Genomic DNA, 13,613 nt, shown 5'->3' with positions numbered 1-13,613 from the left:
ATCAGTCAGACAGTGCCGGCTGGCGACCCCCAGGGGGAGGGCCTTCTCAGTTGGAGCCCCCTCCCTATGGAACGAATTACCCCCAGAGATCCGGGTCATTCCGGATCTCCCCTCCTTCCGCCGCGCCCTCAAGACATGGCTATTCCAGCTAGCAGGACTGGCCTAAGGGATATTTTAATTTGATTTTAATTTGGTTTTTAACATAATTTTAAAAAGAAACGGCAAAAAATCAATATTTCATCTTAATTGTATTTTAAACTTAGTATTTTGTATGGTTTGTCTGTTTTTTAACTTGCTGTAAGCCGCCCTGAGTCCGCTAGGAGAAGGGCGGGGTATAAATTGAATAAAACCTAAAACCTAAAACCTAATGTTGGTATGGCGAGTTTCTAGCTGTTTCGGAACTGTTGGTGAGACCATTAAAAGTCGTTTGCGCTGTTTGAAATTGTTCTGCCGGCAGAAAGATCTGACTGCTGGCACAGTGACGGATTCTATTGCAAATCGGGGCTGTTTCCAAAGGAGGCAGAGGAGGAGAGGTCCCGGGGCTTATGGAGAGAGAGGCATGTGGAGGAGCTGGTGGTGGTGGCAGCGTGCTCCAGGGGCAAAAAGAAGCAAGGCCTCTTTAAGGAAAAGGTGGAAGAGTCAGGATCAGAAAAAGGAAAGGAGGCGAGGTTGTCGTGCAGGAATACAAGCTCATTTGAGGGCTAATCCACATAGAGCTCCCTTTCCATCTGTCCTGTTTGCCATCGTTCGCTCCCTAGAGACTAAAATGGATGATCTGAAACTTGAGCCACGAACAAGGAGTGTATATCGGAGGTAGTGACCCTTTGAGAGCTGTATGCTATGAAATTTCATTTTGATGTATGCCAATTGGTGTACATTCAAAGTGACAATAAAGTTGTTGTTGTTGTTGTTATTGTTGTTATTTTGCGGCCTTCTGTCAATTAAAGTCAATGGGAAAGCCAGATTCACTTAACAGCTGGTTACTGACTTATCAACTGCAGTGATTCACTTAACAACTGTGGCAAGAAAGGTTGTGACTTGAGGCAAAACTCACTTAACAAATATCTCACTTAGAAATTTTGGGCTCAATTGTGGACGTAAATCGAGAACTACCTGTAGTAGATTTCACACTGAAAAGACTGACGGGATCAATGGTTTCTCAGCCTTAGCAACTTTAAGGTGTGTGGATTTCAACTCCCAGAATTCCCTAATCAGCATGCCGGGTGGGAAATTCTGGAAATTGAAGTCGAGATGTCTTAAGTTGCCAAGGTTGAGAAACAATGGACTAGATGACTTTTAAGGCACCTTCAGCGTTTACAGTATGAGCTTCAATAATAGAAACCTCGTTTCCCCAATAAATGTGTATATGTATAAGTTATATATGCTAATCAAGAAGCAATCTCCTTCCACAGTCTACAGGAAAACTGCTATTCTTTTATTAAATAGTTATTGAATGTGTATTTATTTATTTATTTATTTATTAAATTTATATACCGCCCTATCTCCCTTACGGGACTCAGGGTGGTGAACAGGCGATACTAAAAACCACAATAATAAATAAATAGTTTCTGTTCTAAAATCAAATTAAATAACAGGCCTGTTCTAAAAACACCCCATACAAAAACCCCCACTAAAACATAATCAAACTACGCCAGGCCGGCCGCACTGAATAGATGGGCCTTCAGGGCTCTGTATAAATATTACAGTTGTTTTTTTAAATTAAATTTGTATACATATCATCCATACAAATTAAAACAGATCTGAAAAAATGTTTTATTTTTAAATCTTACGGTAATTTATTAGCAATTTTAAAAAGGCATTCCCTCCTATGTTAAAAAATGGAGGAATGACCGTTAAGATATTGTTAGCTATCTACACATTTATTTTAATGGAAAAAACCTTTACAATATTTTTAGAATCTGCTACCAAATTATCACAAGCAGTGAAGTTTGTTAAATAGAGTCATTGATTCTTTTTTTAAAAAAATGCATGAAGGTTGCAGCCTTAGAAATAAGGATTCTTTGTATTATTTCAAAATCAAGCAATAGTAGATAAGTTCTCCTTTCCTTTCATAATAATGATTAAGATGGTCTAAACACTTAGTCTTAACAGTAATTTGTGTATTCTTGAAATGGGTCACATGTAAACTAGACAGATATATACCAGACTCACCTCACTGTGCTTCTGTTCTCCATACTTCCCATTGAGATTAGCCAGGTGGCAGTTCTTATACCACCAGCCACCATGGTGTGTTATCGCGCAGTTGGTGATAGCTATATCATTATCCTTGTCCAAGGTTGTAAATTTCCTACCATTATGGTAAGTCATGGCATCCCCTTAGGAGAGAAAGGGAGCATTAGAACCGAAGACATGTCCTGAGTGGGCAGAAATACAGTTAAATGCCTTTCAATGCCTCCACACACAGACGCAGACCCATGCAGAACAGATATAAAATCCTGCCCAAGCATAATTCAATATCAGTTAATCCTGGGTTTCTCAGTGCATTGCCCATAAGCACAAATGTTCAGCAGTCACCTCTCTTGCTGCCCTCAGGCTCCAATCAAGATTTTTTTCCCAATTTGTATTATTAAGAATAATTAACCAAGAAGCTGAGCAATGCACCAGGTTGGCATCTTTATACTGAATACCTATAAATATGCATACACATCTTAAGTTGAATGGTGCTGACAGGGAATGGCTTAGCCTCAAAATGTGTCTCAGCACCAAGTTCCTTTTCTCCACTTGATGTCATCAACCCAGGTACATGAAAGTTTTTCCCAATCTTTAAAATTACTGGAAAGTAACTAACTGCATCCCTTTACCAAGGCAATAAAAAAACAATATGCCTTCAGCAGAATTTCTCAGCTTCAGAAATTGGCTTTTCTTTTTCAGGTTCCTTTTTTCCTTTCCTGATTTCTGAGAAATTGGACAACTGGATAAAATTTCAAAGGGTGTTTTTATTTTTATTTTTTTTTGTACACTGTCTGCTTTGAACCAGAGAAGGGAATGGACAGGAGTGGGGAGGAAGAGGGAGCCAAAAAGGGTGTATGCATGTTTGTGAGTAAAGGAATGTAAATATATTTCTTGACCTTGGCTAAACTATTTTCTTTCTGAGTGAAAATATTATGGTTTCAAATACATTAATTTGCTTATTGTTGTTTTCCAGGCAGACAAAAGGAAGTACAGTATAGATCAGTGGTGGCGAACCTATGGCCCGGGTGCCAGAGGCGGCACTCAGAGCCCTCTCTGTGGGCACGCGCGTCGTCGCCCCAGTCCTAGGTCTTCAGCTGGGTTTTATAAAACCTTTTCGCTTTAGGCCTCCGCTGCCATGTGCAAAAAAAAAAAAGTTCAATCAATCAGTCAATTTCAACTTCTTGCGGGAAAAAAAAAGATCTTGCAAAGTTGGAATTGATTGACTGAACTTTTTAGTCCCACCCAGTCTGCCATTACCACCGCAGCCGTGCCCACCCAATGGGCCACACCCCCCCAATGGGCCACACCCAGCCAATGGGCCATACCCACCCGGCACCCGATGATGCATAAGTGGGTTTTGGGTTGCAGTTTGGGCACTCGGTCTCTAAAAGGTTCGCCATCACTGGTATAGATATTTCCCAGATATGTCTGTTCTGTGACTGACTATATTTTTTCTTAATTATATTAAATGGAATAGAAGGCACCATCATATCATGTAAGCAGCATGAAAGAACATGCTGCTGAATGTTTGGTGTACATTTTTTAAAAAATTTAATTTTGTGGCTGGGCTTTCTCATTTATGCATGCATAATCCCCTTATGGAAGTTACTTGCTAAAGCATCCCTGATATACAACATTTCCAAAGTGCCCTTGAATATAAGTTCAGGAAGCCCTGAAAAATTGGTTGCTACTCAGATAGATGTGAGATTTTGCTTTTTCACTATTTGTTTCCACTTCTCCCTCTAATATCTCCCATTTGGTTTTTTTTATTTGGTTTTTTTATTTGAAACTTAATAAAGTTTTATTTAAAAAAAATAAAAGAAATATTTACCAGCAGTGCCTCTGTAGTTTCCCAAAGACAGCTTGTATCGATCTCTGCTGGAACCCACCTGGAAGAAGTCATAGGTGGCATAGGCTGACTCGTTGTGAGTCTGTAAATCTACCCTCAGCTCATAGGGAAGGCGGGCAGACCTGGTGAGGTTATTCAATTTTTCTAGGCCTGCAAGAAACATTCTAGAATCAAATTTAAGATAGGCTTGTCAGGTTAAGGACAAACTTGTCAGACCTGTCCCAGCTTGGGCATTCAGGAAAGAAAGACTCTTGACTCCATTTGTAGTGAAAGATATATTTTTTCTAATGTCAAGTGCAAAGCCAGATCTGAGGATTTCCCACTTAGTTCCGGTAATTTTGCCTTCTAACAAGCTCTTCCCCTCTTGATCATCTTGGAGGTATCCAACAAGGTTCAAATTAGGTGTTTTTGGTAACAGCTCCACATTTTGGAACCTCTTCGGCCCAACACTCCGCATTCCATTCCCAAGCTTGTGTCTTTAAATCTCTCATCCTGTCATCCCCCCTCCCTATATCGCTTTCTCTGTCCTCTCCCCTTTTATGGCAGGATGCCATCGAAGCAAAACAGGGATGAAGAGATGCAATGACAGACCTGACAAAACTATTATAGTCAAGGCATTTTTAAGTCAAGAAGAATTCTTCCATAAGAAATGGAGTTATTTGTATAGAATAAACAAATATTATACAATCATTTCACTCATGTCACTTTACTCCAGTTCATTAACAGAAATACTTCAATTTCCCATTCTAGGAATGTGTGTATGTGTGTGCGTGTGTGCATGCATGCACATATTTGTGTGTGTGTGTGAGAGAGAGACAGACAGAGAGAGTGAGTGTGTGTGTGTGTGTGTGTGTGTGTGTGTGTGTGTGAGTGAATGAGAGACACACAGAGAGAGAAGATATTAACTCTTCCAAGTACATAATAAAGCTGGTTTATCATTTATATATCCCTTTATCTGCTCTCTAGCAAAGTTTATGATGGAATACAGATGCCATTTAGTAATAGGAAACTTTAAAAACTACAAACTGAACATTAAAGCAACGTCACGCCCAAGCCCAGAGATGACATAGCAAAATCCTATCAAGTTCAGTCCTTTATTTGCTTACTCCCAATAGACAGAGTCTTGCCAAACTAAAGCTATAACCATCTACTAGATATATCTTGAGGGATTCTAGGCTGTGGCTAAGCTGAACCTTTTCCTCTCTGGGTTCGAACTCTACATTGTCAAAACTCTCTCTCACTGCTCCTGTAGGGGCACATTCCATCACAGTCCATCACCCCCACTCTATTCCCAGTAGCTAATGATTTTCAAGCAAAGTTATGACTCTCTATAGTACGGGTGTCAAACTTGCCATGTCACGTGAAGTATTGTGACGTATCGCGACTCTTTTTGCATTGCCGGCAATGGGGTGGGCACGGCTTCAGTATGATGAAACCGGCCCGTGGGCCAGCAGTTTGACACCCCTGCTCTATAGCATTGCAAAACATGATCTGAGGTGCTGGGTCCTTACACACTGTATAGCCAGATAGTACTAAATGCAATGTTATTGTTGTTTTTAAATAAAACTCTTAGAATCTGAGCCTACTTTGGCACACTATAGGCATTCTTCTAGCCTTTTTATTATGATTGACTTACAATCAGAATCAAGCTCAGAATTTTTGTCATAAGTCATTGTAGTTTTAAGTTGGTCACCACATAACCTGATTTGATTTTACAACTGGTTTTACAAGAGATGTTTAGTGAATACATGGCTGTTAAGTGAAGCACATAGTTATTAAACAAATCCAGCATATTCAATGGGTGCTTTTTGTTGTTTTCTATCAAAAAATGGCACAAGTCACAAATCATGGTCACGTGATCACAGAATGATGGAACTGATTGTAAGTTTGAGCTGGTTTAAATGTGTTTGAAATACCATCATGTGACTGCAAGGGTACATGCAACAGTTGTAATTTCAATTTCAAAGGTCACATGTTGTAACCTTTTTTGAAACCATAACTTTGAATGGATGTTAAACAACTGGTTGTTAAGTGAAGACTTCCCATAGTATTGAGACTCTAAGAACTGGGGGCATGGAAGGAGTAGTGTGGAGATTCAACATCCATCATCAGAAAAGTAGAATCCTTCCATTAGTATTTCTGCATTAATAGTGGTTCTTCCAAAAAGCCTATACATTTATCTTGAACTATGTTCAGAAAACAATATACCAAGCCAAAATTCTCCAGAAGAACTTCCAAAGCCTTCAACATAATTCTTCCATCTCTTAGAGAAATCCAGCTGCCCTGTGGACCTCCGCTGAATCATCTGTAAAAGCAGGCAGAAGCATATAAAAATTGATTCACTGAATATTAATTCTACTTATAGAGTATCAAACATAGAAGAAAAATGGAAGGTAATCTAGTAGATATAAATAGACTAGAAGAAGGTATAGAAAGTTATATATGAATTCTCACTGAATTTGAGAGTTCAAGATAATACTATTTCATTTATCGAACAATCGTGGTATCAAGCAAGCTATCCATTTTTATTTCTCCTTTGGTAGACAATTCTTCAAACCATTTAGTTCATATCTTCCCCCTACTTTTTCATTTCCATATTTCCTGGCTACAAAAGCACACACATACACTGACTCAGAACAAACAACCTATCCTCATGTGGTCTCATTAAGATTATTTGTTTATATGGAGAACTAATTAATATACTCTTTTGTGTACCAAAACTTTTAAAGTGAGAAAAAAGAGAACTGCACCTGTTTCAAAATTCAAAGTATGTCTGTTTTTGTGTATAGTACACCACAGAGAGAGAGAGAGAGAGAGACTCCATATTAAATCATGAAACAGGAAAAATATGAGGTAAGACAGAAGGTCAGCAATGGAGACTCATGACTAACAATGAACTGTTTGTATTTAGAATCAAAGTATGCAGAGGTTTCAAGGCTAATTGGTTGCAACTGTGATAAGCATGCAGGAAAAATGGCAAACTCAATCCAAACTCGTTTAGTGACTGCCTCAGACAGCAACAGTTCAGTTATGACAGGAAGAGGTAACTTTGTAACCAAACCTTGTGTTTATGACCTTTGCAGGTCTGTACAGCAAAGCAAAGGTGAAGTAAGATCTGTTGCAGTTTCACTTAGTAATTGTTTTGCTTAACAGCCAAGTCGCTGATCCCAATTGTGGTTGCTAAACAAAGACTACCTGTACTGAGAATAGCTGGAATTAATAATGTTTCGAAAGTAATGAAAACAACACTCACTATCCATCCCCCTCCATCAGTGGTCATGTCACAATATACCTCAAGGGGTCTGCTGCTGTCACCATTCAGATAGATGGTATATAGGCCGCTGATGGAATTACCATTTTGCTGGGTTTGGCTGCAGTCCACAGGGTAGGGATAATGCAAACTGACTTCAGGAGCAAAACAAATAAGAGCTGACATTATTAAATCCAAAGATCAAGATAAAAATGCAGAAAAGTCTTTGAACAATTCTGTGGCAAAAGAAGGCTAAGGCCAACAATCTAAGCCATTAACAGTAGAGAAAAAGAAAAGAAACATTAAGATAGCAAGGCATGAATCTAAATTCATGTGAGTCTAAACTACTAAACACTGATAAGACTTTTACTTCCCAGGGAACATTTTGTTGCTTGTTTCTTTCTTTATTTAATTCATATGTCACCCAAATCCCAGCAATTTAGGAACAATTTTTACATGCAACTGCATTTTAGGACTATGTCACTGCATTTACTCAGAGTCACCTGTCCATAACCTTGTAGTTCTCCATCTTCTATATTTCCCCCCACTATTTTATTGATTAGATATGAAGAGATGTCTAGCTTCCTTTGGGAAAAAAGAAAGGAAAAGCAGGTGTCTGCCCCGAAGAAGTTTCCTAATAACATTCTATAGAGTATATTTCAGAATCCTGTTGCCCCTTTTGAAATTCCTTTATCCATTACTGAGACCCTGGCAGTTTTCTGCACATTGCCACCTAAATTGGTTTCTCTGGTCTTTGTTGTGTAATATATCTTCTGAACAATGTGGCTGCTTGAAAGCTGTTACTAGGTCATTGAGAGTTGTATCGTGCTTTCCTACTTATAAAAGTGCTATTTTTTAATGTATATTCTTTTAACTGTAAGTTTCCTTTTGATTCTCCAAACAGGGAACGACACGGCTAAATTTCAAATAACAAATCTGTCATTTATTCAGACTAATATTCTATTCCGTTCCACTCCACTCCATTCCATTCTGAACTGGTGGATTGAACTAGACTAATCTCTAAATGCTGACATTTTTTAAACTACTAGCCTTCATCCTATTTCTGAATAGCTACTGCACTTCAAATTTGATTATTATTTCTTTTATCAATTTTGGACTGTTTTCAGACTAGTTTATTAAATCAATAATATTCTCATATGAGAAACAGGAGGTTTAACTTACAAAACGAAAATGCAAACATTGGTTAGTTTATTCTGAGCCCCAAAGTCTTTTTGTATTTGTTATGATATCGTCAAATACTTGGTTATAAATATAAATATTCTTTTTTGTTATTGTGGTTTTCAGTTGCATATTTTCCTACTAACATTCCATTTTCAAACCATCTTTTACTGTAAGTTCTTACTCCAGACAAAAGTCATTCCAGTTCAAGTTCATTCCCAGTTCCTTCTTCTTTTAAGGACACACTACATATTTAGCACCTAAATATTACAATATGAGTGTTCACAAGGCTTACTTGTAGAAAAAGTGGTGGTCACTGTTCGACTCCTGCGATCTCCCTTAACGGCTGTAATGTATATGGTATACTTAGTACCACGACTTAAGTTTTCTAGAACAAACTTTCGATCATTTGCTCCAAGTCGCACTTCCTGCCACAAAGAAAAAAGAGACTGAAATTATATTTCACTAACACATTAACCCTCCATTCCTATGAGCTGCTTTCCCCCCAAAGCTCAGTGATGAATAGGAAATTACATGACTGACTAGGATCACTGGGGACAGCAGGTGACAAAAAATGCATGCTGTTCTGAAACATTAAAATGCAGACAGTATGTGAATAGAATAGGATGCATTGATATTCTCATTTACACAGGGAACTTTTTTATTTCCTGAATCACAAATGCTCTTTAACCATTTTGCGAAACCTATCAATCTTTAGGGTTTTATTCCCTGCTCCATTTCTGAATGCACAGTTTTTATCACCATTGCTTGTCTCATTTACTTTTATATTTTTAGGTGCCTTTTTGATAGTCTAATAAAACATTGTGTGTCTGCAGCATAACATTTAACATTGAATACGAGGCAAAACCTTCTCCTCATACTTCGTGACAGTTTGATCTAGTGATTAAGGCACCAGCCTAGAAAACCGGAGACTGTGAGTTCTAATCCTGCCTTAGTCATGAAAGACAGCTGGGCAACCTTGAGCCAGTTACTATCGCTCAGCTCAACTCATTTCACAGGGTTGTTGTTGTAGGAAAAATAGGAGAGGGAGTAGTGTTGGATACGTAGCATCACCCCTGAAAGGGCCACTAGAGTCTGGATTCCTCTATCCCCTTTCCCAGGCTCTTCCCTGTTACACAGTCATTCCCCAGTGTCTCAGTGTCCATTGTTCTGGACATCAGTCTCCTCTGATCTCTTGCCCAAGCACTTCCACTCACCCAGCTCTGGTCACCTCCACTGCCCACTGGGGTGTCTGGTACCCCTCTGTTCACTGGTCTGCCCTCTGCCATCTGCTGATACATCTGGTACCCCCCCTCTAGTCACTGGCTTGCCCACTTGCCTCGATCGGTTCATCTCCTTGGTGTCTGGCACCCCCTCTGGTTACTTGCCCATTAGTCTGGGTCTGCTCGCCTCTGCCATCTCCTCTCCCCTTTCAGGATTCCAGCCAATTCTCCCCTCAAAAGTCTTCCCACCAAACCCTGGCAGAACCCCCTTCTCTCCTTTCCCCACCTCTTTCTCCCTCACTGGAAGCTTCAGGGCTATTTTAACTAAAAATCCTAACTCCTCAATTTCTAACCTTGTCTGAGATAAATACCCACCTCCCACTCACTTACAAGTTTCCAGCCAGTTCTCTCACCAAAAACCTGACAGAACCCCCCTTTTCTCCTTTCCCTGCCTCCAGGCCTCCCCTTATTACAAATGTTTGCCACCTTGAGTTATTTGTAAAAGTAAGGGTAGATAGAAATAAATAAATAAATAAAATGACAGATAAACATGAAGGCATGGCAAGAACCATTTTCAGTCTTTCTGTACCACACCTACACTTTTTTCTGTATCAGGGATATCAGCATCCTCCACAAACACAGCATGAATTTCTGCAGAGAGGGCCCTTCAGCATATGCATGTCTGTGTGATGGAATGTGCACCTGCTGGAGCAGTGGTGGCAGGATTAGCAGAGTTTTCCCAGAGAGGTGTCGAGATTAAGAGACTACACAGTCTGAGATGGATGGGGGAATGGGGAAGAGGATCAGAATAGCCACACACTAGAACAGGGGTGTCAAACTGCCAGCCCACGGGCCGGACGCATCACACGGAAGCTGCGCCCACCCCATTGCCAGCAATGGCAAAACAGTCCCGATACGTCGCACGACGTCACGTGACGTCACAAGTTTGACATGTCTGCACTAAAAACTCTCAGGATATATCTAGCAAATTAGAAGATTGTAGCTTTAGTTTGGCAAGATTCTGTCCATTAAGTGTAAATAAGTAAAGGACTGAACCTAATTGGATTTTAATGTGTCACCTCTGAGCTTGAACCTGACATCTATATCTTCAAGTCAGTTTTTGACTCCTGCAATCGACTGGATTAATCCCTGCAGTTTTCCTGACAAGTTTTTCGGAAGTGATTTGCCCTTGCCTACTTCCTAGGGTTGAGAGAGGGGGACTGGCCAATGCCTAATATGGGACTAGAACTAACAGTCTCCTGATAGACATATACCTGGCATGTAAAATCCTCCTTGTAGATTTTTGCAGCTGACATCATAAAAAAATCCAACTTGCTGCTCATTCCTTTCTTGCATTAGTGCCCAGCACTGGAAGAAAAGTTGTGTTTTCCAACATGCTGGGCCTTTTCATGATGCATTATTTGCTGATAATTGTAGCTTAGTTTCTAGGAGCCATTACCTGACTGCTATTGTAAGAATGCTATTGCCTGAATGCATTTTTCATCTTGTATATTATTTTCCTGCCCTATAATTTGTTTTTATTTTGAAGTAATTGTAAGTTATTTGTTTTTACTTTGAAGAAATTATTAGTTATTTGTTGTGAATAATTATTGAAATAATCATATTATTTTATCAAGTTTTGAGGCCACATGATGTGTTTTGTTGCATATATCTTTTGGATTTAGTATCAGCTGCCTAGAACTAAAGAACATAAAAACCTATGTACAAAAAAAGACAAAACAAGACATTAGAATCAGGTTCAATTTATGGCAAATCTAGATGTGTTGTTGTATGTCTGTTGTCTGAAATGACCTAAGCATGTCTGCCATATGCTAATAGCTGGGCTGATCAATTTCACATATGGTGCATTTAGCAGGCTTACCTTACTGGTGCCAATTGGATCTTGATAGGTGAGATGATAGCCACTGATTTGAGCATCTGGGGGCATCCAAGTGACTACTCCACTGGACTGTGTCATGTCTGATACACGGATATTCTTTGGTGGATCAATATCTAGACAAAGCAGTGACCAGCATGAAAACACTCAGAAAGCTATTATGAGACTCAAAGAAATTGTATGCATATTCTATGTTGCCTTTCTGCAAAGAGGAGTTGAACAAATTCCTCTTTGTTCTATGTATCTTCCTCTTTTCCCTGAGCAGTTATATTGTTCTACAATTACCCTTCCTTTTAAAATACTTGGGGCTGCAATATTGTTATCACTTCTGCCCTGGTTTGTCTCAGAAGAAGCAAAGATTGCTCCTTTGAAAGCACATGTCCATATAGTTTTCTGGACAACAATAACAATAAATTTAATAAATAAAAATATAAATTTAATAAATAAAATAAATAAATAAAAACATAGTACTTTGTACTTTGTTACTGTCATAGTACTTTGTTACTGTCCACTTCCCGAATATTTTTTTCAGTTCTAAAATTTCCTGGCAACTCATCTCACAAATCACTGTCTTAATTTGTCCCATATTGAAATTATAAAGACAGCACCATTCAGTGTCCTTATTACTAAGGCAGAATAAGGCTAAGTCATCAAGGCAATGCAATTTATATTGGCATTTTTTCTGCCAACATAGGGACTGGAAGATAGCATATTAATACAGCCATTTGGATGTGTGCTAAGAAACAGAGAAATTAGGGAAGAATCAACCCCAGAATCAGTAGTTGAGGGGAAAATTTATGCACATGCCTAGGAAATACTGAAGGAGGTGCTGAGATCCAGCAGTAATATCTTGGAACCCAGCTGTTTCTTTTTTCTTTCATCCAAGATATACAGCTTTAGAATACATATTAGGATACATATTCTATGTATACTGGCATGGCCTTTTTATATTGAAGAATGACAAACCAGCTCTATCACCCTGTAAAATATTATAGTCCTCAATTCTATGCATATAATCTAAGAATTTCAGGAAATAGATATCATGGTTCCGACAGATGAAACTCTTCAAAAGAACTTTGAGGCATTGTTTACCTTAAAGAATCAACGCTGCTAACATCGGATGTTTTTGCTTTGACAATAGATATATAATTTACATCATGCGTCGATGCAGGTAATGCATCTAGGATACAACACGAACAGCTGGGTCCGGTGACGCGTTCCAGAAGCTGGATGCAGGCTGCTAACATCGTATAAAAGCATTTTCCCAGTGACTACTTTTAAAGCCCTGATGATGTTGGGTGGGCCCAACGAAAGCTCGGCTCATTAAATTTTTACTATTTTCCTCTTGGTGGTCGGTATTTATTGGTTTTATCATATAATTTACAGAAAGCATATATTTTGCTCTACAAGAGGCTGAATCAAAGATTTTATAGATAAATGAGGCAGTGACATATGCAAGAGAGAAAGAGCACAGTTCTGTAAGAAACTTTCTAATGCCCCCAGATGAAAAAGCCAGACTGGAGATCTATTTATTTATTTATTTATTTATTAAATTTATATACCGCCCTATCTCCCTTACGGGACTCAGGGCCGTGAACAGGCGATACTAAAAACCACAATAATAAATAAATAGTTTCTGTTCTAAAATCAAATTAAATAACAGGCCTGTTCTAAAAACACCCCATACAAAACCCCCACTAAAACATAATCAAACTACGCCAGGCCGGCCTCACGGAATAGATGGGCCTTCAGGGCTCGGCGAAAAAGGCGCAGGTCCGCAACTGTACGTAGGTCGGGGGGTAGGTCATTCCAGAGGGCAGGAACTGCCACAGAGAAGGCTCTCCCCCTGGGGGTCGCCAGCCGGCATTGTCTGGCCGACGGCACTCTAAGGAGGCCCTCTCTGTGGGAGCGGACTGGTCGAAGGGAGGTGTTTGGTAGGAGGCGGTCTTGCAAATACCTAGGTCCATTGCCATGGAGCGCTTTAAAAGTTGTTACTAACACCTTGAAGCGCACCCGGAAGGC

General features: G+C 39.4%; 1 protein-coding gene across 1 annotated transcript in view; it reads right to left on the bottom strand.

Moving 5' to 3' along the window:
- Positions 1–13,613, bottom strand: part of TNN (tenascin N) — a 41,358-nt gene that overhangs the window by 4,422 nt on the left and 23,323 nt on the right. The window contains exons 9-14 of the mRNA XM_015815813.1: positions 11,577–11,707; positions 8,767–8,899; positions 7,296–7,447; positions 6,251–6,347; positions 4,025–4,192; positions 2,173–2,336 (exon numbers count right to left, since the gene is read on the bottom strand). Coding sequence (XP_015671299.1) covers positions 2,173–2,336; positions 4,025–4,192; positions 6,251–6,347; positions 7,296–7,447; positions 8,767–8,899; positions 11,577–11,707 — 845 coding nt within the window. The remainder of the gene's footprint in view (positions 1–2,172; positions 2,337–4,024; positions 4,193–6,250; positions 6,348–7,295; positions 7,448–8,766; positions 8,900–11,576; positions 11,708–13,613) is intronic.

Source organism: Protobothrops mucrosquamatus, unplaced genomic scaffold (assembly GCF_001527695.2).
Source record: "Protobothrops mucrosquamatus isolate PMUCROS unplaced genomic scaffold, P.Mucros_1.0 scaffold377, whole genome shotgun sequence".
In the NCBI taxonomy this organism is placed as follows: Eukaryota; Metazoa; Chordata; class Lepidosauria; order Squamata; family Viperidae; genus Protobothrops; species Protobothrops mucrosquamatus.
The sequence above is the reverse complement of the archived record's forward strand: the minus strand, read 5'-3'. Positions and strand labels throughout refer to the sequence as shown.